At 28.6% G+C, this 27280-nt stretch overlaps 1 protein-coding gene and 1 pseudogene across 1 annotated transcript; both read right to left on the bottom strand.

Annotated features, from left to right (window-relative positions):
* Positions 1–12139: 12139 nt before the first annotated feature.
* On the bottom strand, positions 12140–15977 carry LOC146888442 (uncharacterized; annotated as a pseudogene).
* A 4995-nt stretch (positions 15978–20972) lies between these two features.
* Positions 20973–23561, bottom strand: LOC114174544 (uncharacterized). Its single transcript, XM_085670108.1, has 11 exons — positions 23526–23561; positions 22998–23214; positions 22806–22902; positions 22601–22722; positions 22436–22520; positions 22128–22260; positions 21893–22047; positions 21682–21802; positions 21436–21510; positions 21268–21345; positions 20973–21182 (listed from the first exon to the last, which is right to left on the bottom strand). Exons 1-11 carry the CDS (start codon positions 23559–23561, stop codon positions 20973–20975), a joined length of 1329 nt encoding a protein of 442 aa, XP_085526234.1.
* Positions 23562–27280: the final 3719 nt, after the last annotated feature.

Here is a 27280-nt window from a genome sequence, read left to right as displayed (position 1 = left end):
AAAGCACATTGTTCAATAGATGACTCGCTTTGCTTTGAGATTTTGTCAATTTCACTCTAAAAAGATGTTTTGTTCGCATTCGATGTATGTTTGTAAGAAACTTCATCGTATTCGATATTGCAGAAATGCTGGAGAATACAGTAATCTGGGATGTTGAGTTGTCAACATATTTCAATAAAATTTGATGGATATGTTCCAATTTATAAAAAACTCTTAGGCTAGACCAACCATCAGTGACCAATGGATTATTCACATCCATATTAAAAGTTAATTGATGGCGATTTCCTTTAATATCTTCCAACTGTCAAACCAGTCCTAATTCTTACGCAAACATAGCAACAAATATTCGATCAACATGACCAAACTCTTAAAATTCCAGTGGTCAACAAACAAAAAACAGGGTGAAAAAATTTTAAAAAAGATTGTAATAAACAGAATGAAAGCAAACATTAAACTGATCATGAAAGAAAGACAGAGAATAAATAAGATTTCATCCAAAGTAATAAAAACATGCATGTCTGATGTAAACACAAACATTTGATGGATTATTGAAGAAAGTTCACATTTTTAGAGAATAAATTAATACGTCAGATTTACAAAAAAAATAAAAATAAAATATTTGCTTATGGAAACAAATTTTCATAGATTTCAACGATTATTGAAGAAAGTTTACATTTTTTTTTAAAAAAAAAATAAATAAAGATTTCTAACCAAGCACAAAAAGAATGAATGGGTGATTGAAAAAAAAAATTCAAATGAAGAACAAACAACAAAATGAAAAAGTTGTATATTTGAACGATTCTTGAAGAAATTTAACATTTTTAGAATTAAAAAACATAGTAAGTAAGAGATGCATGTCTGATCAAAGAAGAAATAGTTTGACATAGATGAAGCATGCAGAACAAAGAGAAAAAACCATAGATTTTAACGATTAAAAAATAAAGTTTTGATTTTTATGTAAAAAAAAGAATAAATAAGGTTTCGAACAAAGTTTTAAAAAATGAATGACTGATGGAAGAAAAAACATTTAGAGCAGTGGCGGAGCTTAGTGGGAACCAGGAGGGGCCTTGGCCCCCCTCCCCCAATTTTTTTTATATTAATTTATATATAATTTAATTTTTCTTAAAAACTTTAATATATTTTTATATATTTTATATATTTAGTATTTTAAAAAATTTATACATTTATATAAAAGTGTTAGTATTTTTAATTATTTTTTGATAATCGATTTTTAAATGTGATTAATTATCATATTTTTTTTTAGTAATTACATTTCATAATTTTTTATTAGACTATGATAAATTATTGTTTAGTTTCAATTTTTTTTAAATAGGTATATTAATGAAAAATAAAAGAATAGATTTATTGTTTAAAATTGATAAAAGGGAAATTATTTGTGAAGATGAAAACATGACAATACAATTATGTATAATGAAAGTTTGTGAAAACTTATTGAATCAATATATTCACATTAGTAAAATGAAGGATGAATTTCTTGCTGATAATATGGTTATGTACATTGAAGGAAAAAAATAGCTGAAAATTTTAATTTTGATTCAATTATATGAGTTAAAAAATTTAAAGAAACGAAGGACAATCCTTCATGTATGTGTGACTTATTTTATAATTACAATTATATTAACGTATATATTCATTTTTATTGCATCAAGGAATTAAATATGTAAATCTTGAATGTATTATTTTGGCTCCTCCAAACATATTGTTCAAGATCCGCCACTGATTTAGAGTATATTTTAACAGAAAGATATGAATGCAGAAAGAATATATTTTTCAACTTTTTGAAAAGTAAACATACCTGATTATGGACAAAATGCATTGTAGTGAACCTTCCTAAAGTTATTATGGCAGCCATAGTGACAGAGGTATCCATGGAGGTTTACGGGAAGTGACCCATCTGTTTCCTTGATGGATAATAAACAAAACTTGATGGATACTCATATGTTATATAGATATGAAAATACTATTTCAAACTCTAATTACTTTAGAAATAATATATATATATATATATATATATATATATTTAAGGATTTCCAAAATATATATTTAAATTCGTATATATTTATTACAAATTACAAATATTAAAATTAAAAATAAAAGTACAAATTAGAAGTTCAAAGAGTAATACAAAATATTTAAAGAAATAAAATAATAAAAAATGAAAATTTATTACAAATTAAAAATATTACAAATTATTAAAAATCAAAAATTTATTACAAATTAAAAATATTACAAATTATTAAAAATATAAATACAAATTAGAATTTTAACGACTAATACAACATATTTATAGAAATAAAATAATCAAAAAAATATTTAAATGAATGTCATTTTTTGTTTTGGTTAATTCAAAATTCAAGATTCAAAATTCAAAATAAAAGTACAAATTAGAAGTTCAAACAGCAATACAAAATATTAAAACAACAAAAATAATCAGAAAATGTAAATGAATGTGAGTTTTTGTCTTAGTTGATTAAAAATAAATTTATTACAAATAAATTCCTTTCAAAAATAAAATTAGAAATTTTACTAGTTTGTGTATCTGTGTAGACATATATGAAGTAGAATATATTTGATTTTGCTATCATGGTTTTCAAAACATGAAATAAGTTATATCATGGTATAAATTTTCAATGAATGTCGAATTTTTTTTGGTTAATTAGAATTCAAAACTTAAAAATGTTATATCTAAAAACATTAACTAAATAAAAAAGACATATGAAAAATATTTGTGTTCAGAAAATTATTTTTAAAAAAATAAAAAGATATATTGAAATAGATGAATTAATTTTAAAAGTAAATACACATGTTGATAGGTTAATTGATTAAAAATAATTTTATTAAAAAGAAGTTTATTTTAAAAATAAAATTAGAAATTTTAATAATTTGTGTATCTGTGTAGGAAACCAAAAAAAATATTTTTTAAAATAGAAATATTATGATTTTATTAAAATTTTAATAAACAGAATAAGTTATATATGAGTTACAATATATAGCTATCATGCTAAAGACTAAAATGTTCTAAAACAAAATACACATACAATACACTTGCTTTGCTGTAGCTAGCATGATTATGGTATTGACAATATAAAATAATATCAACACAGTTTGAATCTGCTAGCAAATTGTCACTGCAAAAATAATTAGGGATTCATGTTGAGCAATAAGTAATATAGTTCATAAATAAATAAACCGAAACTTGAAATGAATGTTTTCAAAATTAGAACAACCAAAGAACAACAAAACATATTGTAGCTAGCATGATAGTGTAGTTGACAAAAAAAATATCAACACTTTCAGATTCAGCTAGCAACATATAACGATGTTTACAAATCAACATAGACAACAAAAGATAATACTACATGTATGTAAGCTTAAATATATTTTTACGAATAATTGATTGATAAGATTGAAATGTAAACAAATGCTGAAAGACTAAAATCTTGTAAAACAAAATACACATACAATACACTTCCTTTGATATAGCTAGCATGATTATGGTGTTGACAATATAAAATAATATCAACACAGTTTGACTCTGCTAGCAAATTGTCACTGCCAAAATAATTAGGGATTCATGTTGAGCAATAAATAATATAGTTTATAAATAAATAAACTGAAACTTGAAATGAATTTTTTCAAAATTAGAACAACTAAAGAACAACAAAACATATTGTAGCTAGCATGATAGTATAGTTGCAAAAAGAAATAATATTAACACTTTCAAATTCAACTAGCAACATATAACGATGTTTACAAATCAACACAGACAACAAAAGATAATACTATATGTATGTAAGCTTAAATATATTTTTACGAATAATTGATTGATAAGATTGAAATGTAAACAAATGCTGAAAGACTAAAATCTTGTAAAACAAAATACACATACAATACACTTCCTTTGATATAGCTAGCATGATTATGGTGTTGACAATATAAAATAATATCAACACAGTTTGACTCTGCTAGCAAATTGTCACTGCCAAAATAATTAGGGATTCATGTTGAGCAATAAGTAATATAGTTTATAAATAAATAAACTGAAACTTGAAATGAATTTTTTCAAAATTAGAACAACTAAAGAACAACAAAACATATTGTAGCTAGCATGATAGTATAGTTGCAAAAAGAAATAATATTAACACTTTCAAATTCAACTAGCAATATATAACGATGTTTACAAATCAACACAGACAACAAAAGATAATACTATATGTATGTAAGCTTAAATATATTTTTACGAATAATTGATTGATAAGATTGAAATGTAAACAAATGTTGAAAGACTAAAATCTTGTAAAACAAAATACACATACAATACACTTCCTTTGATATAGCTAGCATGATTATGGTGTTGACAATATAAAATAATATCAACACAGTTTGACTCTGTTAGCAAATTGTCACTGCAAAAATAATTAGGGATTCATGTTGAGTAATAAGTAATATAGTTCATAAATAAATAAACCGAAACTTGAAATGAATGTTTTCAAAATTAGAACAACCAAAGAACAACAAAACATATTGTAGCTAGCATGATAGTGTAGTTGACAAAAAAAATATCAACACTTTCAGATTCAGCTAGCAACATATAACGATGTTTACAAATCAACACAGACAACAAAAGATAATACTATATGTATGTAAGCTGAAATATATTTTTACGAATAATTGTTTGATAAGATTGAAATGTAAATAAATGCTGAAAGACTAAAATCTTCTAAAACAAAATACACATACAATACACTTCCTTTGATGTAGCTAGCATGATTATGGTGTTGACAATAGAAAATAATATCAACACAGTTTGACTCTACTAGCAAATTGTCACTGCAAAAATAATTAGGGATTCATGTTGAGCAATAAGTAATATAGTTCATAAATAAATAAACAGAAACTTGAAGTGAATGTTTTCAAAATTATAACAACTTAAGAACAACAAAACATATTGGTCATGAGTATCAGCAAATGTTTTCCAAAAAAATAACATAACCAACATAAAAACACAAATAAAGTCTAGTACAACTTTGAGATTGAAATAACACAAATCACTTTTCAATCTTGATGTTCTTCTTCAACATCTTCACTGGATCTTCTTGTTTTCTTGAACCAAAGATTGATTCTGCCTTTTAATGGCCAAGACACGTGCTTTGGTAGCCAAATCAAAGCTAAGATTCTCCATATGAGATGATTCTTTGTGGGTTAACTCATCATTTTTAACATCAATTACTACTTTATTGATCAACGCTTCCTCTGTAGAAACAGGGCTTGATCCTATAGTGTTCAAATAATCACTTAGAGTCTCAACATCATTTGATTCTTTAGTGAATTTGATCAGCAAATCCTAAAAATGAACTTGAAAAAGTTAGCATATAAAAAGTTTTAGAAAAAGAAGTATAGTTCTAATCTTCACATACCTCTGCAATGGTATCAAATGACATCTCATTTGTAATCTGCTTAAGTTTGTTTTCTTCTTCATTTCCAGAGTATACATCCTAACAAAGATATTCAAGTACAAAAAAAGTAAAATTAAAATTATATATATGATAAGACGTAAAAAGAAATAAATCAGATCTTACCAAAGACTTAACTTCAACATCACTAAAGTTTTCAATGATTTTTTCATCCATGCAGACTTTTTTAACTATGAATGATTGCTCAAATTTGCTATTATAATCATTCTTGCACTCAACTTTGAACAAATAGGTCTTATCAATGAGGACTTCAAACTCTTTAGGCAAGTTCCCAGCAGTAGTGTTCTATGAAAAGAAGTAGAAATACAAATGATTTAACTTAATAAAAAAGCATTTGTGTAGATAACAATCATGATTTAAATAATTCGAAAAGAAGTCCAGAATATAGAATACAAAAATATTGATTAAGAATTTCTTTGACTACATAGGAAACTTAACCTTGTCTTGTAAGTCAAGAATATCAGAGCATGATTTCTTCAACATTGCACTTGCATCACGATCAAATACAACAAAAGTTGTAGAATCAGTAGCATCAATTACACGAAGTCTAAGTTTAAACCTAAAAATAAACATTGGAACATTATTCATTTATTGAAATTTGTATATTATTAAAATAAGAATTCTGAAGATTAATAATATTACCTAGGTGTAACCCTAATGACATGTTTGTTACATTTTTCACAAAAAAACATTTTGGAGTCAGGATACACAGCTTTGTTGTAGATACATGTTGTGTACCACCAATCATCATGATCTAGAACATGTTTGATAGTAGCCTTCACTATAAAAGTACTTTCTTAGAACATAAATAATGCAACAATATAAATAAAAATAAAGCACAATATTCAAACTAAACAATTTAACTAAAAGATAGAGGAAAAAAATTCAACCTGTTTAAAATCTTTGAGACCTTCAATTGAGCATCTAGGATGCAGCTTAATGAAATTTTCTTCTAAGCTAACTTTTGAAGACTGACCAAGTTGGGTAAGAGGTTGAGAAGGAGATTCAGTACTATCCCACATCCTACAAATATATATATATATATATATATATATATATATATATATATATATATATATATATATATATATATATAAACGAAAATAAAAAGCATGTAAAATGTACTTACATTTTTTTCAACTTCGTAGCATCTTCACCATCATAGTTAAAAATTATCCTCGTACAGTTCATACAGTTTTGAATAGAAACTTTATCTATAAAATATATGAAGATGTCAAACACTTTTTTAAAAATTACTACAGTTGTACAAAATGTCAAAATGTTAATTACCTTGGAAGGTCTTCACTTTGAAATAATGTAAAGCAATGACAACATATTGATCCTCTCCAGAGGCAAGAAATGCATTTAACATATCAACATATTGACTAAATAAAGTACACTTTAGTCGATAACTATTGCATGATGTAAAATTTCATTAGATAAGACTAATGTTAAACATCAAATAAAAGAAGAACAATACTCTTACCCATCAGATTCAATAAGGATGACATTCATCTTGGTCTTCTTACCACCTTTCTCTAACTCTCTCTCTGTTCCAACACCAGTAAACATTCCAATGACATCTACAGAAAAATAAAACAATAAAAAAATAAAACATGAATGAAAAGTTTAACACAAAGAAGAAAAAAAAGAAAATAATATACTTACTAACTAAGTAATCTGTGTCAAAACCAGGAGCTTTGATGGTTGAAAAAGGGGTGTATGCAGTATTAATTTTGGGAACTAAGGTACATTCTACCAAATTGACCTTGGTTCCAAATTAGAAGTTGATCTTATAGGCGTGATTTGTAGTTCTATAAGAACCACCATTACATGAAACACTAAAAGATTGAATGGCGTAAACCTTATCCTCTTTGATTTTAGATTGAAATTTGTATATCAGTGTGCGTCTAACAGACGCATGGATTAGGACACCCTGCACAAACAATTTCATATATGACATAATAATATCATATGGTAACTATAACAATAAGGAAAAGTAAGAAAATGACGGGCGTTTATAGTATTATGTAGTACCTCTTTGTCTTGAAGAACAATCTCCATGAAAAATGGAGATTTTCCATTTGTGTAATCTTCAACAAACCATAACCTTACCACTCTTGCAACGATATTCCAACTTTCCTTCTCCGGGTTCAGTTCTTGTAATGACTGGGTTTGTTTTTGCAAAGTAGACATGGTGTAAGGAAAACGGGAAATTAGACAATAGTGAACAAAGGAAGGTGTGGATAGATGTATTTGTAGAGAACCTAAAAACATAAGAATGGTCTGCATATTTGTAGAGATAATACATCAAAACTAAAATCGTATGCATGTTGTGGTTTTGGTTATACAAATTCAGTAAAAATCGAAAAAATCAATTGTCAAACATATGAAGAGGATAGAAGAAAGCAAAACACCTTTTTTTCAAATGCCTACTCTGGTTCATTCAAACCAAAACCATATGCATACTCTGGTTTTGGTTTCCCAAATTGAGTAAAATGTGGGAAAAGCAATTGGTCAAACATACGAAGACCAGAGAAAAAAACAAAATCTCTTTTTCACACGGCTCAATGTTGTGGAATAAAAGGAAAATATGGCAGAGAGCGGAAGAAAAATAAAAGCTGCAGGACATTTAAATGCTTGCAAAAGAATGAAACATAATTTGAAAAAGGAAATAAAAAGTTGATTTCAAATAAAGATCTTGTTTGAAGGTTTGAAGAAAAGGAAATATGAAGACAACAAAGAAGAAAAAGGAAAGAAGAAAAACAAAAGTATGAAGAGAATAGAAAGCCGAAAAAGAAAAGAAGTGACATGATGCAGACATGTAGCTTTTTTCTATCACATAAGAAGATAAAGGAAAGAAGTGACCTGATGTTAATTAACTGAGGACTCCAACATAAAATATGGGAAAACCTACATAAAAAAATAATAATAAGGTTAGAAATAAATTAAAAGGTTGAATAAAATAATTAAAAGATATTTAATTTGTTTTAATAAACAAATTATATTTCCAACATCCATTATAGAGATTTTCAAAGTATGTTGCTTTTATCGTTCGTAACTAAGGTACATTCTAACAGATATGAAGAAGTGATATTTACTTCTTTAGACATATATACAGTTTGATGTATTTGTAGTAAAATTAAATTAAATATGACAATTAATGTTATTGTCGGGTACAATGATAGCATGGACATATTTTATCTAATTCAATGTCAAGCAAATACATTCTCATTTAATTTATGTTTTTCAGAACTTCTACATTATTACTTCTCATATACAATCCCATGGACAACAACTTTTGTTCTGGCTTTGAGATCTTCAAGCATGAACATGAGCATAGCAGCTGGCCATCTTTTTTGCATAAATTGCAGCCACCATTCTCTCTTTTGCATAAAAAACATTACTTGCTCTGCCTTGAATTCCAACACTGCCTGAGACAACAGATCCACCTTGGGTTCCAATCAACAAATTTGAGTAAGTCCTTTTAAAAAAATCAAAAACAATACAGAAATCAAACATATAAAATTGTGTGGATTTAAGAACATAACCTAGATTTCCAAAAAAACTAAGATCAAAAAAAGAAAGAAAATTTTAAAACTACTTAAAAATTAATACAGTTCCCACTGATACAATACAATAACATCAACAACCAAGAAATCAACAACCACCAACAATAAAAGATGAACATAATGAATTGAAACAAAATTAAAATGATATCTTTGATAATGGAATACTCACCTGAAAATGGATAATGGAATTCTATGTAACATAATTTAAAAATATTAGTTTCACATTAGGGTATCTTCTTCAACCTTGCATCCTATATATCAATCTCGAAAATCTACAAAATAGGTAAAAACATTTGAAATCATGAATATGGTGATGAGAATAAAGTTAAAGAAATGTGCAATAATCACTCAAAATGTGAAGTCATCTTATATAACAATGTTCTTCGTCATTATGTTCACTGAATTGTACCCAAAAAGCAAAAAGCAAATAAAGATAAAGAAAACATAAAAGAAGTAAACTGTGAAAGCATAATCAAAACCTGATCTTTGGACTTGAAGACTTCCCCGATCATCTTCTATGTTAGTGAAAGCATATATCTTCTTATATAGAAAAAACAGTGTACATATTTGCGTACAGGGTTTCATTGTTAGATAAAGAAAACAACAATGAAGATAGAAAAAACAAAAAAATAATCATGTAAACAAAAAACAACAAAAACTTACGAAGTAGTGGTCGAATATGATGGAGATAAAAAAATACAGTGTACAAATTTCGTACAAGGTTTCGTTCATGATCGGAGAGTAATAGATTATGAATGCCTTTATATCTTCTTCGAACTTGCATCCTGTATATGAATCTGAAAAAGCTAGAAATAAACCCTAAAAAATGTGAAATCATGAAAAATAAAAAACCATGGAAAGCTGTTCGTCAGTCTGTTTAGTGAAGGCATACCCAAAAACGGTGAAGGCAAAACCAAATCATAAACAAAAACGATGATAGAAAAAACATAAAGGGTAAACGGTGAAGGCAAAACCAAAATATGATCTTTGGACTTGAAGACTTCTCCGATATTCTTGTTTGTTAGTGAAGCCATAACCAAATCTATTAACAGAAGGTTAGGGTAAAGTTTCGTTGATGATTGGAGAGTAACAGAAGGTTAGGGTTTCAGATGATCGTGGAGTAAGAGAATGGTAGGGTTTCAGCGATGAATATTGAAGGTTTCGTTGATGACCGGAGAGTAACATAAGGTTAGATTTTCAATGATGAATATGGACAATTTCAGTGAGGCGGCGTAGGGTGTGAGGCAGCGTATGGTGTGGGTGAGAGAAAAGTGAAAAAATGGAGGCAGCAGATGGTGACGGCAGAGAGTGAGAGAAGAGTTGAGTGTTAAAGAATTAAGGTTTAGAAAATGCATTGATACGTGTCATCGTCAAGCGTTGCCACTTGTCAAAAAAATAGAGTGTTTGAACTTACTATTTTGAGTTAATTCTGTCGGTTTTGCTTTTTGTGGTTGATGGAAAAACTTGTCTTTTGTGCTACCTTGAATTGTATTATTAATAGATTTTAGATTGAATGTTCTAGAAGTTATTTTTGGATTTGGAATATACCTTACGGAACATAGTATGGAATATAAGAAAAAAAAATTGAAATGAATGTTCTGGAAAGTATTTCCTAACATGGAATAATTTTTTGCAGCATTTGTTTTGAAAATATTTTTCTATTATGAAGCACTCAATTCAAAATATAAAAAAAAAATCTGGAGCAAGTGTTTCAAAAGACATTTCCCGATCCAAAAATATGCTACGAAATACCCATTTTAGAAATGTTTTTTATATTCCAAAATGTGAAATGAGTGTTCTAGAATGTATTTTCGGAATATAAAAAAAAATCCGAGATTGGTGTTCTGTGTTTTTTGGATTTGGAAATAACTTTCAGAATATCTATTACGAAAATATTTTCACGTATTCGGGAATGTACTTTAGAGTTCAGAAAGTATTTTTGGATTCAAAAATATCTTTGGAAATTACCATTTCAGAATATAAAAAAAAAAAACATTCTAAAACAAGCATTTTGAAAAATATTTTCTGGATTTGAAAATAGTTTTTGGAGCACTTGTTTCCAAAACAAATTGCATTTTGAATCTAAAAATACTTTCCAAAACACTAAATTTGGAATATAAAAGTAAAAGTGGTTTGTTTGAACAAAATGGAAGTATTTTTGAGTGATGGCATATGTAATAGCTTTGTAGGGGAGAATGGTCATGACATGTGGCATATGGCCTGTCGCTTGGGACTCCTTTATCACCTTTAGGCATGATAATGAGTCGAGTCTACATCCATATGTAATAAAATTTCTATTTGTTACCACTTATTTATCATTAAATACTCGTTTAAAAAAAATACCTATGAGTATTTTAAAACTTGCTGGTATCCGTGGATATCTACGAAAATTTCAAAAAATATATTTTATAATTTTTTAAAATAAAATTACAAAAAAAATAAAGTAAATTAAATATAAATTAATTTTTAAATTTAATTAAATTAAATCTAATAAAATATAAATTATTAATTTTAATTTAATTTAACTTAATAATATATATATATATATATATATATATATATATATATATATATATATATATATATATATATATATACACACACTAGTCCTTCTACCCGTGCAACGCACGGGGTTTTTTTACATGTAATATTTGTGGTAATAGCAATGGGTTTTTGGATATTTAATAATCTATATGATGAGAATCTAATATTTTTAAAAGATGTTGAAGTGTATCAATAGAATAGATCAATTTAGAATGTAATTAAAGTGGTATGTCAAGTTAATATTTGATTTCATTGAATGTTATCTTCAACCACCAACAACAAAAATATGACTAATACACTACTTTGTTAAAATAAGAATAAAAAAGAATAAATTACATACCTAGAATGTCTCATTTGGTAATCAACTTCATAAATTCCTTTTGTACACAACGACTTCTTTGTTCAACCTTTTCTGTACCATGATTTTCCTGCATGGCAGAGCATAACATAAATAAGTTGATATATATTTATAACAGCTTTGAAATGAAAAAAAAAATTACAAATGACATACCTATAATTTATTCTTTTTCAAAGAGTTTCAAAAATTTCTTTGTACATAACGTTTTTAGTTGTGTTTGTTACCTTTCCATCTTCATCCAATATAAGTATTTTCAATCCTCTTTTGGTTTTGACTCTAGAAATAGCAACATATAGTTGGCCATGTGTGAATACAGGTTGTGGAAGATAAAGGTCGACTCTAGAAAGTGTTTGTCCTTGACTTTTGTTAATCGTCATTGCAAAGCATAACGATATCGGAAACTGTCTTCTTTGAAATTTGAAAGGCGGCACTAAATCCATTCTTGGTATAAAAATCCTGTCACCATTGTTTTTTCCAGTAATTACAGTTGCAGAGATTACATTCTTGCCTAAATGGTTTACTTGCAATCTTGTGCCATTGCATAGACCTTTCGCTTGATCAATGTTTCTCAAGAGCATATTTGGAACACCTGTTTTCAACTTCAGTTTATGATTTGGTATCCCTGAACATTTGATATCATTTAAAAATTCAGATGTAAACCATTCAGATTGGACTTCATCTTGTTCATCAGATTGGCAAGGTGTATCTGAACTTAAATAAGTCACCTCTTCACCACCGATTAAAGACAACATGAAATCATTTACTTGCTCTACAGAATCATTTGTTGGGCACAAAACTACTCCATCATCAAAATAATTAGGCTTCAGCATGTTAACCACAAATTGAGGATAAACAAATTCAACCAATGCCAATATAGGTAAATCTGTGTTTGTAATCAGGAGCTGTTCTGGAATTTCAACCATGCACTCACCATTCTCATTTAGATCCATTTTTCTGTCTCCAATCTTCAATATCCAATCATCAAATTCTTGAATCTCATTGGCTGTTTGAGTATTTGATGTAGTACATAATCTCATGTTCTTGGATAACTTTAGCACTTTACAACAACTCTGAATAGTTGATTGTTGATTTTATTATATCAAACCTAGATCCTTTTTTGATAACTGGTAGAATAGTCACCTCCCAACACAACTGCTTTGCCACCAAATGGTTTGTCATTTTTGGCATCATCAACATTTCGCATAATATCTCTTAGTGTTCTATCAAATGCCTCAAAGCACATTCTATTCATCATTGGTGCTTCATCCCAGATAATCAAATTGGTTGCCATAAGAAGTTTTGCTTTGAGACTACCTTGTGCTATGTTGCAAGTTGATTCATCATTAATTAACAGTGGGATGCAAAAGGTCAGTGTGTTGTTTTTCCACCAGGAAGTAATAAAGAAGCAATTCCACTTGATGCTACGTTCAAAACAATCATGCCCTGGCTTCTTAGAGCAGCTGACAATGTCTTCCACATAAAAGTCTTACCTGTACCACCATAGCCATATAAGAAAAAGAATCCTCCCTTCTTTGAAAGAACTACTGTCATGATATCCTGATATACATGAATTTGTTCATCATTCAGTGCTTTAAACAAACTGTCATGTTCTTTCGCCATGTCTTGTTTATTATATTGCAGCTCATCAACAATAAATCTGTTATTGAATGTATGTACATCTGAAAGATCAAGTTGAGGTAATGAAGGATAATCTTTCAAACTTCTACCATTTGACATTAGCATTTCCTGTATTTCCAGCAGACATATTTTTTGTAATTCAGCAGTCTGAATTTGAAGACCTGCATGAAGTAAATAATACAATTAAAATATATATCTATAGTAAATTAAATAAAAAACAATATAAAATACCTGGTAAGTTCATCTCCTTTCTTTTTTGATACAAAATTCCATCACATAAGATACTCCAAGTAGAATTCCAAACTATATCTGGTTTAGAAATTGTATTCATCGACAACAAAGTAACAAATAATCTTTTAAGTTGATACCCAGAAGCAAATTCACTTGCTTCTTTTATTGCATCAATATATTATTTGTCGTCAGCCAACAATCCGAAAACATAGCAAGCTTCTTGGTATGTTTCATAATATTTTCCATCAATTGTCTTAATGCTTTCATAATCAATACAACCTTTTTGAATGGTCAATAATATCCTCAAATAATAAAGTTCTCCAGACCCAGGAGGAATATAAGTAAGTCTACCAATGTTGTAGCCTTTCTTCCTTGGTTTCCATTCTTTTTCTTTGGCAAACCACACAAATTTGCTTGGAAATTCTGAATAAGTCAATTCTTTTCCTTCCTCGTAATCTTTGTTAGCCTCAAACCAAGCTAGAAACATTGTGTTAGCATTTTCGTATCTGTTGAAGACCACATTAATATCATCATCATCTTTAAACAAAGCTGATTGTTGGCCAGGAAGATGAAATGTCAATCTCTGAACAGGAGGCCATCTGTGATGGATGTCAAAAGCAAATATTCTCCAAGCGGCTTCACATGGTGATAGATACCTACAATCGTAATACCTTTTGATCTAATCAATAATAGTTGATTTTTCAGACTGTGCAAAGTTGTTGCTTATTTTAAGAGTAGCTCTGTCAGGACCTTTGTTCACATATTTGAACAAATATTTTATTGAATTGGTCTTGTTGCAATACTTTGTATTGACGTGTGCTTGATACCTCATTAGAAGTGGTGGATTGTAAGGAACAAGACTTCTATTGTCCAGCTTAATTCCATTCTTCTCAACAAATCTACCATTATCAAGTCTTCTATAGCATGGATATCCTTCTTCATCAATTGAAGTCGAAGATGTGAATTTTTTAGGATAAAATTTTGAACATCTTCCTTCCTTCATGCAAGGTGAATTATATCTTGCAGGTCTGCATGGTCCATGAATCATGTAACTTAAAACAATTTTTTCCAATTTGGGGTACAAATCATTGGGCAATTCAGCTGATATTACTTTATCAATATCAGTTAAATTCTTCAATTTGCTTTCTCCATCCAACCATAAAAGTATATGTGCATGAGGTAAAACTCTTTTTTGGAATTTTACAATGTACATTCCTGCATATATAAATAAATAATAAAAATAGTTGTCAGAATTTAATTTAATAAACATTTATATAATCTATATTAGTTCATATATAACATATCTACAGTGGTTTTTTCAAAGAAGTCATTTTTTTTAAAATCTGTCATCATTTCATCCAGCTTCATTTTGAACACTCTAGCTACATACAATATCGGGTCTATCTGAAGCTGATAACCCTTTGGCTAAGACAAATTCTCTTATTTCACACCAATTCACATTACATGTTATAGTAATGAACAAATCAAGATATCCAAATTTTTTACAAATTGTCATAGCATCTTGACAATTATTGAACATGTATCTGATACCACCAGTGAATGAAGCAGGCAAGACAATACGTCTTGTAATCCATTAAGAATATCACAGCGAATTAACTTCGGATTAACTCTGATGAAAGACAACTTTTGTGCTTCAACCATTGTATAGCAATCCACCAGAAATCATTGGAACAATCTGCATGCATTCACAATATTTCCTGCTTCTACAGATCTTTGTTGTATTCTAAAGGCAATAAATTCTCGCAAAGAAATTCTAATTCTTACCCTGGATTTAGTTCTTGAATGAGATTCTCTTATTGGGATATCCTCTTGATAACCATATTCTCCATATGGAAACATGAGAGGATATTGCAGTGGAATGAAAGTTGTGTGAGTTTCATGCAGTCTTGTTAATTCACCAGAACATTTTTTTACCATTATATCTCTGCCTACATCCATATTGCCAAAATCACCAACTATTAGTGCAGTTATTTCATCACATGAAGGTGTGTTGTAGACTCTAGGGTCTTTGTTTCTGCCTCTAAATAGTCTTAGCTTGAAATCTGATTCCATATGTTCCAGTGACAAATCTCTTACTCTTCTAAAAGATTTCACAAGAACATTGTGATTGTCAATCATTTCAATCAAATCAGCAACCAATGATTCACCTATAACAGATTCCTTGGTGTTTGACCTAAAACATAATAAAGAGAATACATGTCAACAGATGTATTTAAATATTTCATATAACCAAATTAGTTCATATATTCACTGACCTGAAATGCTTCACTCTGTTACTCATTTCATTTTCGATATCATATATGTACAACTGTGCAAACTTTGGCTTTGATCCATGCTCTAGCAATAAACTATCAATACGGTGATAGTTCTGTCCATTAAGAATAAATTGTGGTGGAGCAGAACCATTGTTCATTGAATTATCTATCTTACCACCAATTGAAGTAAATGAAAACATGCTATTGTATACTCTTATGTTTTGTAGAAATGATTTGCTTCTCTGATCTTCACCATTTAACAAACCTTCAAGAAGATTAGGTGGTCTTTTTAATAGTGGAATTTGCACTTTTTCCTTTCGATAACACAATGAGAATTGAACTTCCTTTGAGGTGTTACATTTTTCTGCTCTTTCTTTATACCAAAGTTCAGATTTACAGTATTGGCATTCCAAGCAAGGTTCTCTAATATTGAGAAGTTCTGAACATCATTAAAAATCATTAGTATGAAAATGCATATATTTTTATCTGCAGTTATATACAATTTTGTGTGACATTATGTACCTTGTAACTCTCCTTTGCAATACAATTCGTTTGTAGTTGTAGTACTTGTAGTATGTGCTTCAATATTAGTAAAATGAAAATTAATTCATGATTTCAAAGAAATTTTTATTGACATCAATAAGTTGAATATCTGAATTACCATCACATGTTATCGTTGCTGAATCATCATTTATTGTGTCTGAAAAATTATGTTGTGTTGTTGTTTCATCATCAAGATTGAATCTGTTTTGAAGTGATTGTATGACTTGAAAAGGATATTTGACAACTTTATTCTTAGAGACAGAATGTGAATCATTTACAACCTCTGATCCGCCACCTATGAAAAACAGCAGAAAATAATTCTCCTACCTTCATTGCCATTGTGAGTATGAATATTGTTATATATGAATAAAAACCTACTTACCTGCATTGGAATTGTAATTATTTTTTCCATAATTTCTCTTACTGTTATTGTTAAAAACTGTAGTCATTCAAAAACATTGATATAAATTCAAAAATCATCAGTTTCATACAATTACAATAGGTATATAAGAAATTAAGATGAATGTAGAAATATAACGAAAGAACTATTGTATGTTAAAGTAGAAGCTGCAGATTGTGAAGTGATACAGTTTTTTTGGATTTGTTGTTCAACTAAAGTACTTGAACAACTTGATATATTGTTGACAGATACTACATTGAAATGAAGCTTAGTTTAAAGTGAGACTGAATTAATATTATTCAAAAAAGATGTTGAAATAAAGTATTGGAAGAACTTGAAAACTGACCAATTTGTCTGTGAAATATTGAATTCATATTCTGAAGGTTGTTGTTGTTGTTGTCAACATCTGAAAAAGGATTATTGTAGAAGCATTGTTATTAACAAAATAAACAACAATACTTCAGTGATTCTTTTAACAACAATCTGTAAAGATATAGCTTAAAAAAAGAATACTTACTAATATCCAACTGTTGTAATGGCTTCCTGTGTATATTTTTCTGAAATAATTTTTCAAATACAGTTGTTTGATATGTGATTAAAACAACAAAGATGTTTGATTATGCATTTGTGTTGTCAAGTTACAATCCAAAACATACATTTACAAATATAATTACAAAAAGAAATCCTGAGATTTTGTTACTTTGAGAAGAATGGTTTGCAAATTTAGTTTTTTTCTTGCATTCTCTTCTTTGTCATTTGCAACATAAAAAAACATACAAACATACAAATGCATCATTTGTAAATAAATTTTTGATGAAGAATTTGGGAAGATAAATGCTTTAAGTAAGATGTTAGTGACTTACATGAATCTTGATTACTTCTTGCATTGAACCTTTGTTGTAGCACCAGCTTCCTTCTCAGCCTTGCATTTTTACAATCGTTTTGCTCCATTACAGTACCAAAATAATATGGAATAGTTTCAAAGGTTACAATGGAAGAAGCAAAAACAAAGGTAAGTTGACTCAATGGATGCAAAAATGTTTACTATTTTATTACTATATTGGTGAATGTCTTTGTTAAACTCTTTGATGTAGATTGTACCTCTAATCACAATTGTGGAAACAGAAATATTTGTAATTATAATAGGTAGCACTTGTAAGAGTACAAAAAGTTTTTAGCAGTAGACAAAGATTAAAAATAGAAAGAGCATGTAGTGCTGAGTGTTAATACATCAGAATCATTCATATATAGCACTTATTTCAGAGTTGTTTGGTTCTTGCAACTAACAAAACATTTGCTTTTTATGTAGGTACAATTAGGCGTTTTTTTTATGCACTACTATATATAGTACAACAAAGAGGACTGTTTCATAGGAAGTATCTGCAATTTTAACCTCATTATGTGTGAAAATGATAACATACAATCAGTGTATGCACATACTAAAGCAACATACATCCATACATCTGATACATAAGTATTAAAAATATAATAACAGACAACAAAAATAGAAATCAGAACTGAAGTTGAATATTTACATTAAAAGAAGTTCAATTAATATTGCTTATATGTTAATATAGGAATGAAATATACAATAATTATATAGAACAGACAAAAATCCATCGTCGAACTTTTCATCTTTCAATACCATCATATATATTTCATTTGAATTATAAAACTAAATTATTTTATTTATGAATTTCATACCATAACATGTATGACTTTAAATAAATGTTTAATTAAATTTCTATTTGCATTCATAGAATTTCAGAGAAGCTTGAAAGAGATTTCATTCATAAGAAGGTAGAACTATACATATGCATTGCTGAAAATATAAAAACTTGTAGGTTGACAACTACATAAGTAGCAGACATAAAACCAAAACTATTTATACTCGGCAGTTCCAAATAACACCAAAAAACTAACTGTAAATTAAAAATTACAATATGTTAGCACTTTGACATTCTGATTGCTTTTCATGTGGTCAACTTCAAACACCAAGTCAATAGTTTGATGAAATCCATGAGCAGTACAAAATTCCTTCCAGCCACTTCCAATTTTGCTAGACTTCTTGGGATGATTTCTCAACAGTAGTTTGCACTTGACTGTTTTACGCGGTCCATAAAGATAAATGTATTTAAATCTTCCTTGACGAAGATAATTGCCAAAATCAGCTGGCAAATCCTAAAACATACATAAAGTAATAATCAATTTAATATATGGATTAAATGTTTTAAATAATTTGAAAACATAAATATAAATACGAAATAAACATCCATTTAGTAATTGAAATGAATCTCACCAGATGGCTAGCATTGCATTGGTTTGGATTCAGAAATATGAAGAAATGCAACTTCGGTCCATTGAAAAGGGGTTGATTTGCCTCAATTCTTTTAAGAAACCGTGCAATAGACAAAGGTTTGCATTTACTGGAAAAAACAGTGATGTGGAAGCAAGAATGACCGACATATCCAAAATAAATAGTGTGGAAATCGTGTAGTTGATAAAGGTGCCTTAATTCAGTCCATCCTCCAATTAGCATTGGTCTTTGTAAATTCTTGTTAAAAGTGACCACATGTTTATTCCCTTCTTCATCTATTAAAGTCCATTGACGCTCAAGATCGTCATCATAAAGAATGGCGAATGCATGATCCAGAAAACCAACAGCCTCCAAAGATAGAATTTTTTTAACAAAAACATAGATTAGTTAAGGTCAAAATGAGGATATTGATTGCAAATCCGTCACACAAATAAAAAGAGTAGAAGAATTCTTGTAAGAGAAAAAATGTCTGAAAGAATTGACGAAGAACGTACCTCGTCCTGAAGGTGAATAATAGAGAACTGGTACCTACTCATTCTATTAATAACGTCTTCTTCATTGAAGTTGTATTCCATTTGCTTGGACTTTGAGAGAGATAGTAGAGAAAAAGTTGGAAGAATGTAGAATATGATTGAACTGATCTTCATGGTAGAATGGAGATGAATATTTATTTATAGAAGATAAATGACACATGAAAAGACGGGATGATTACAAATAGATTCTTAAACAGTAATGTAATTATTACTGCCTTGGAAAACGGGAAGACGATTACAAAAGAATATAACATTACAAACATATAACATTATTAAAGATATATTAAATTATTCTATTATGCTATAAAATATCATAATATAATATATGTAATAAATAACAATAACAATTTTCCAACTATATTTCAACCTCTGAAGTTTAGATATTTAGATATTTATATATAACATAAAATCTTGATAATATAATACAATAACATAAATCAAGGTACTAAGTTAAAATATAATATTTCATTCCAATTTTTTGTATATATATATATATATATCAAAATTTTAATGTACAATATTTAATAAGTTAGTAATTAACAGAAGATAACTGACTCAAAATTGTATATGGCATCCAATTCTGTTGTGACAACTTAAAATCTATCAACAGATAATTGCTTTGCCATATTTATCTTATTTATGAAAAGGAATTTTTATAAAAAATCGACATTTATAAATTCTGTTTCCAGAAAAAATAGATATATCTTATTTATGAGTCACAAAAGTTTTCACAAACTATCTTTTTCACAAAATATATGTTATTTATGACTTTAATTACATCATGGTACAAAATAACATCAATTTTGATAAGTTTTGATGTAGTTGGCAGTCATATTTGTTGACAAAAATTGAAAAATGTCAACAATATCTTATAGACCAGCCTATGAAAAAAATTATAATTCTAAATAATGTAACTCACAAGCGCATAATATAGTTATCATCAAATTGAACATAGAAGTTGTAGTTCAAATGAAATTAAAGACAAAACGATGCGTAGACATATTACAGTCCCAAAATGAAAGGCATAAAAAAATTGTCTTGAAATAGAATAACTAAAATCATATCTCAATTCACTGCTTTTTCCTTCTTAATATTTCTTTTTAAAAGCTTCAATGGAACATTGTCTTCTTCGATGGAGTCAAGTGATGCAGTCTTCTTTCCATATTCTCTCTTATGTGAATTGTTACCATCATCATTGGTTGGATTATCTTCGATTAGTTCAAGTGATTGGGATCCAGACTCAATTGTTTCTTTGGTAAATCGGACTAATAAATCCTAAAGTACATGTTCAAAATGGATAACATTAATAAAAGTAATAAAAAAAGACATCATTAAAAATAAAATTATATCATTTGTATACCTCTGCAATATCAACGGTGGACTCATTGACTACACACATTTTTTCCCTACTAAACTCACCATTCTCAGCATAAACATCCTTCAAATAGGTATGAATAATGAGATTATAAAAAAGACAAAGATAACTGAAATTTTTAATCTACCAAATTAATTGGAAATTATATCTTACCACAGATTTCATGGAAGAATCATTGAACTTTTGAATTATATCATCATCAACACATATTTTCTTCACTCTAAAAGACTGCTCAAGTTTGAAATTCTAATCGTTCCTACTTTCGACTTTAAAAAGCAGACTTTTATCAACTAACTCATCAAACTCCTTAGGCAAATTTCCAGAAGCATTCATCTACAAAAACAAAATAATTAAAGATAGTGTAATTACATATATAAGTGGATATATTGAAGAGTATACCTTATCATGAGTGTCTAACATATCAGCACAAGTTCTTTTGAAAAGGGTGGTTGCATCCCTATCAAAGAGGACAAATGTGGTTGAATCGGAAGAGTCAATAACTCGGATCTCAATCCTATATCTGAAAATTGAATAAAAAAATTAATGAACAAAAGTTGTAATTACAATGTTGTTTTAAATTCACATTAATATTAATAAACAATAAGTTAACCTTGGAAAGACTTTTATAACATGTTTGTTACACTTCTCACAAAAGAACATCTTGGAATCTGGATAAACAGCTTTGTTGCACACACAAGCAGTATACCACCAGTCATCGTCACCCAAAATATGCTTAATTGTTCCAAACAATATGTAAGTGGTGATCTTTCAATATAAAAAAGATTAATGAAGAGATTATTGTGAACAACAAAATTTGATAAAAAATAAAAAAAAAATATTCTAACCTCTTTACAATCTTTTAGACCTTGAATGGTGGCCCTAGGTGTAAGTGTTAAAAAGTCTTCTTCCACAGTATTTTTGGAACTCTGAGAAAGTTGCGTTAATCCTTGAGAGGGAGATTCATTGTTCTCAAACATTCTGTGGAATACAAAATATAGTTGTTCTCATAAACAATAAATCTATTATTGAATGTATAGATCTGAAAGATCAAGTTGAGGAAATGAAGGATAATTTGCATTATAAAGTAACCAAAATATAGTTACCAAAATGGATTATAAAGTTTGAATAAACTGAAGAAAAATTTGAATATTACCTTGATTTCAATTCAGATGCTTCCTTGAAGTTAACATTGTACTTAATACGGGTGCAGAACTTACAATTTTGAACTTGAACCTTATCTATATTTAAAAATATAGTGTATGTGAGAGTAACATGGCATAAGTAGTACTAACTACTTTGTAAAATAAGAAAATTTTACCTTGAAAAGTTTTGACTTTCGCAAATTCTATACTTACAGCAGCATTTTGTACTTCTCCACTTGAAAGAAATACATTCAGTTCATCCACATAAATACCAAACAAAGTACATTCTATTCGAAACCTAAAGATTCAAAAAATGTTATGTGAAAACGTTATTTGAACAGAAATATAAAAGGAATGTAGTATAGTATAGATATAGAATACCCATCATCTTCTATTGCTATGACATTTAATTTTGTTGTCTTTCCATTAACTTGCAATTCTCTTTCAGTCCCCACTCCGACCAGTAATCCCAAGATATCTAAAATGCCATTCATAAATGTTATATCATATACTTTAACAATAAATGTTTATAAAAAAATATGAATAGTATTGGAACTAAAAATATTAACTTACCAACTAAATAATCAGTATCAAATGCAGTGGTTGTCAATAAGGACAAAGGTGTGTATTGTGGTTTCATATCAGGAACCAAGTTAACATTAACCAAAGAAACTTTTGTACCAAACTGAAAATTTATCTTATAAGGGTGGTGTGTAGTTCTGTATATTCCAGAATTCGGAGCCACATTGAAATTTTTTATGGCATAAACATGGCCTTCAGAAATCTCATTCTGAAATTTGTAAATTAGAGTACGTCTAATTGAAGCATGTATTTTAGAACCCTGAAACAGATCAATAGAACATATATAAATATAATTATAAATATGTTTAACATACACATATTTTATTAATTCAAATTTGTAAAATAAAGTACGTCTAATGGAAGCATGTAAAGAATAACATGAATAATAACCTCTTTGTCTTGAATAACGAACTCCATGGAAAAAGGACACCTCTGTTTACTGAAATTAGGAACAAACCATGAACGAATGACCCTAACGATGATATTCCAATTTTCCTTCTAGGGAGTTACTTCGCTTACGTTCTGGCTTTGGTTTGGAACTTCACAGAGAGACATGTTGAACTCACAACAACAATATTCAAAAATGAGAAGTAAAAACATGTTGAACTCACAACAACAATATTCAAAAATGAGAAGTAAAAAAGTCAGTATTAGATTCGTGACATATGTATACTCACATAGAGAAAATAGGAACTAATAAGACAAAATTGTAATTCATACAACTAAAAAAAATAGAACCAAATAAAAGGTTCAAAGCACCTATATCAGAAACTATTTTTGATGGGTCAAAGGAGAGTAAAAGAAGTGTAAGGATTAATCAAAACATGGATATGGCAATTTTTTAAAAAATAAAGGTTCAGATGTTAGCCGCTGATAAAATTTGAAATGGTAAAAGAAAGCAAAAAGTAGAATATATTCAAATAAGGACTCTTCAAACATGGAGTACTAACCTTTTCACAGAAGTCATGCCAATATATATTAGTGAAAACTGCAAAAAATAGCTATTGATGTCAGAAGAAATTAAATATTCATATTGATTTATTCACAGGTTTCATAGAAAAGGAAAATTAATAGAGAAGCATTATGATGAAGATAAAGCATGAAGCAGATTACTTTAAAGTGACTACATAAATTCTTGGCGTGATGGATTGAGCAGTGAACCATTAATTGAATCAGTAATGTGGAAACAATGAAAATCTGCAAATACATATTGGTGTATAAAGCATTCACGAAATAAGAAATGTAGAAAAAAGTTATAGCAAACCCTAATTTCTTAGACGAAAACTCAGAACTGCAAATCTCATTTCATTTCTTCTGTACAGCAAAACTACTATATTTGTATATAAAAACAAATGAAGTACATACCTTTGATGACTGGAAAGGTTAATGGCTTGTAAGAATCTGTTAATGGTTGTAAAACGTGGTCTGGATGAAGCAACTGTGTTGGATTTCTACAAAAAGTCAAATAAAAGTGTGGTGTACAAAAGCCCTAGAATCTTCGAGGAGAAGCAACTATGTTAGAAACTTTGAGGAGAAGCAACTGTGATGGATTATTTAAGTTAATAACGTTAAAAATTATAATAAAAAATAATATAAATAGTAAAATTAAATATGTAATGAAATGACGGATGCTTACAGCAGAAGAAAATCTCGTGGAAGGTGGAAGATACAGAAACATAATGAAGCAGTGGAAAATGTCATATCAATTGACATTGAAAAACCATATTTGAAAAGTTTTTGAAATATTTAGAAATTAAAATAAGTATTATAAGGGATGTGTATGAAAAATCTTCTGGAAAGTGTTATATTTAAATTAATATAAAAAATTTTAAAAACGCAGAGAAATGATATGATTTGTGTCTGACAATAATTAAATGCCAAAGATTTTCGTATATGGCAGAAGATATGGAGCAGTTAAGAGTAAATAACTTTGCAGAAGTTGAAAATACAAATAGTTAAACATATACATATATATAATATAATAATAAACCAAAAAAATTGATACAAAAATTATAGATTATGAATCTGTTAAGTAATATTGTTTATCGATTCTTCATAGGCGATGATAATAATCATTTATATTAAGAAGAACATTGACATCCTTGCTTGCTTGTTCACCGTCAACCTCAAAAAGAATTAAATCTTTTCCGTCCAGTCCATGAACTTCATGAAAACGTTTCCATTCACTTCCTATCTTCACTGATCTAGCTCTAATAAACAACTTGCATTCAACTCGTGTCTTTGGACCGTAAAGCACAATGTCTGAGAGCTGACTGTTGGCAAAATATTTACGTAAGTCTGAATTTAAATCTTGCAAATAAAAAATAGAAGAAATAATATGAAAAAGAATTCATTTTTTATGTCTCAAGGTTAAAAAGAATACATGAAATTTTGTGTACATATTCTAAGAAATGAACAAAAAAAGAAAAAAAATCACCAGAAAGCTTGCTTTGCAGTTGTACTTAGAAAGCCGGAACTCAAAATGAATTAACTTGGACCTTATCAGAGGAGCATTTGTTCGAACATGACTTAGGAATTTATGGACAGTTGATTCTGAACAGTGATCGTAAAAGTGTATTTCAAAAGCAGAATTTCCAGTATGCCTTAAATAACATAGTTTGGGTGGTTTGACTTGATAAAACTTTCTTATATCAACCCAGCCATCAGTAATTCGCGGACCATAAGTATTCATGTTGAAGGTAACATGGTGAACATGGCCTTTTTTATCAGAAATATTCCAACGTGGCCCTAATTCATGGCCTAATTGAATGACAAATAATCGGTTGACAAACGCAAAATCCTTGTAAATAAAAGCAATATAAAAAAAATATTAGTTAACGAAAATCAGAGAACAATAATGGTAAATAATGTATAAGAAGCAAGTTCAAAAAAACCTAGTCTTCCATGAAAATAGTAAAGAATCCACCTTTCCACTTTGAGGCAAGTATGGATTGTTCACCAAGGATGCATTGCTTAGTGGTCATCTGTTAAATTGGTAAGATAGGTTTTTTTTTGGCAAAAAAAACTAACCGCACTCTAAAAATGTAGAAGAAATTGTTGAAGATGATGAACAAAACAAATTATAAGAATGTCTGGTTAAAAAATGAAAGAAAGATGATGAATAGAACCGATTATAAAAACGACTAGTTACAAAAATGAAAGAAAGATGATGAACAGAAACGATTATAAAACTGACTGGTTAGAAAAATGAAAGAAAGATAATGATCAGAACCGATTATAAAAACGTCTGGTTAGAAAAATGAAACAAAGATGATGATCAGAATCGATTATAAAAAAGTCTGCTTATAAAAACATGCATAGCAGATGGCGAGAAAGAAAGATGGCGAGAAGATATAGGAGATAAAGAGAAGTATAGTTCATAAAAGGGTGTTCTTCATACAAATTGAAGAGTTTAACAGTCATACCTTTCTGTAATGGATAAGAACTTCTTCAAATGGCAGTGGATGGCTGGTAATCGCAGTGTAATGGTGTTAAGGTGAAGCAGAGAAGATAAGTGGAAATTTGGAGACGCAAATGAGCTCTGAAATGTGAATTGGCATAATCGTGAAAAAAATATTAAGTATAGCAGTGGAAGAGTCTGCACAATGAGAGAGGTATGACGATGCAACAGACAGTGCAATCATCATTCTCGTGAGAAGTGAAAAACATAATGAGAAAAATATTTAAAAAACTTAAACGTCTCTTGGAAACCAAAATCGTAATTAATTTAATCGGCTGAATCAGTTCAAATAATGAATAAGTGTGGCAGATGATCGAGGAGTTGAATCATCATTATCTCGAGTAGTGCAAAAATTAATGCGGGGAATATTGATAGACAGGTTGATTTAAAATTAAATAAAAGCATTATTTATTGTGATTTCCAATGTGTTACAATGTTTCATACTTCTGTAGTATTAATTGAATATTAAAAATTAAAGATTTAAAGATTTTTATACAATGATGTTGGAAAGCGAATGTTTTAATACTTTATAATTAATATTTACGTTAAATAGTTCTCTTCATTTACGTTAAATTGTTTTTGGTTAAAGTTCAGATTTAAATGTATTAGATTTATTTGATAAAAATATAATAGTGTTTAATCTATTTCATAAAAAACTTAAAAATTAAAATAATTACGTTTAAAAAACTCGTCAACATAAAACGAAAAAAACAATTAACTTCATACACAGTAAATCTTTAAAAGCAAACACAAAGAGTAATATATATAATAAGTGCATACAAAATATAAGTCCACTTCAAATCTTCTTTTATAT

The sequence above is a fragment of the Vigna unguiculata genome, chromosome 2, assembly GCF_037176805.1.
Source record: "Vigna unguiculata cultivar grain cowpea cultivar isolate G323 ecotype 2 chromosome 2, ASM3717680v1, whole genome shotgun sequence".
NCBI lineage: Eukaryota > Viridiplantae > Streptophyta > Magnoliopsida > Fabales > Fabaceae > Vigna > Vigna unguiculata.
Note: the sequence above shows the minus strand (reverse complement) of the source record. Positions and strands in the feature narration are given on the sequence as shown.

Coding starts and splice junctions, on each gene's coding strand:
- LOC114174544 (XM_085670108.1), bottom strand. CDS start 23,561: ATGTCTCTCTGTGAAGTTCCAAACCAAAGCCAGAAC. Junction 22,261..22,435: donor GCATCTGAATTGAAATCAAG/GTAATATTCAAA, acceptor TGTATTCCACAG/AATGTTTGAGAACAATGAAT. Junction 21,511..21,681: donor TGTTAGACACTCATGATAAG/GTATACTCTTCA, acceptor AAACTTGAGCAG/TCTTTTAGAGTGAAGAAAAT.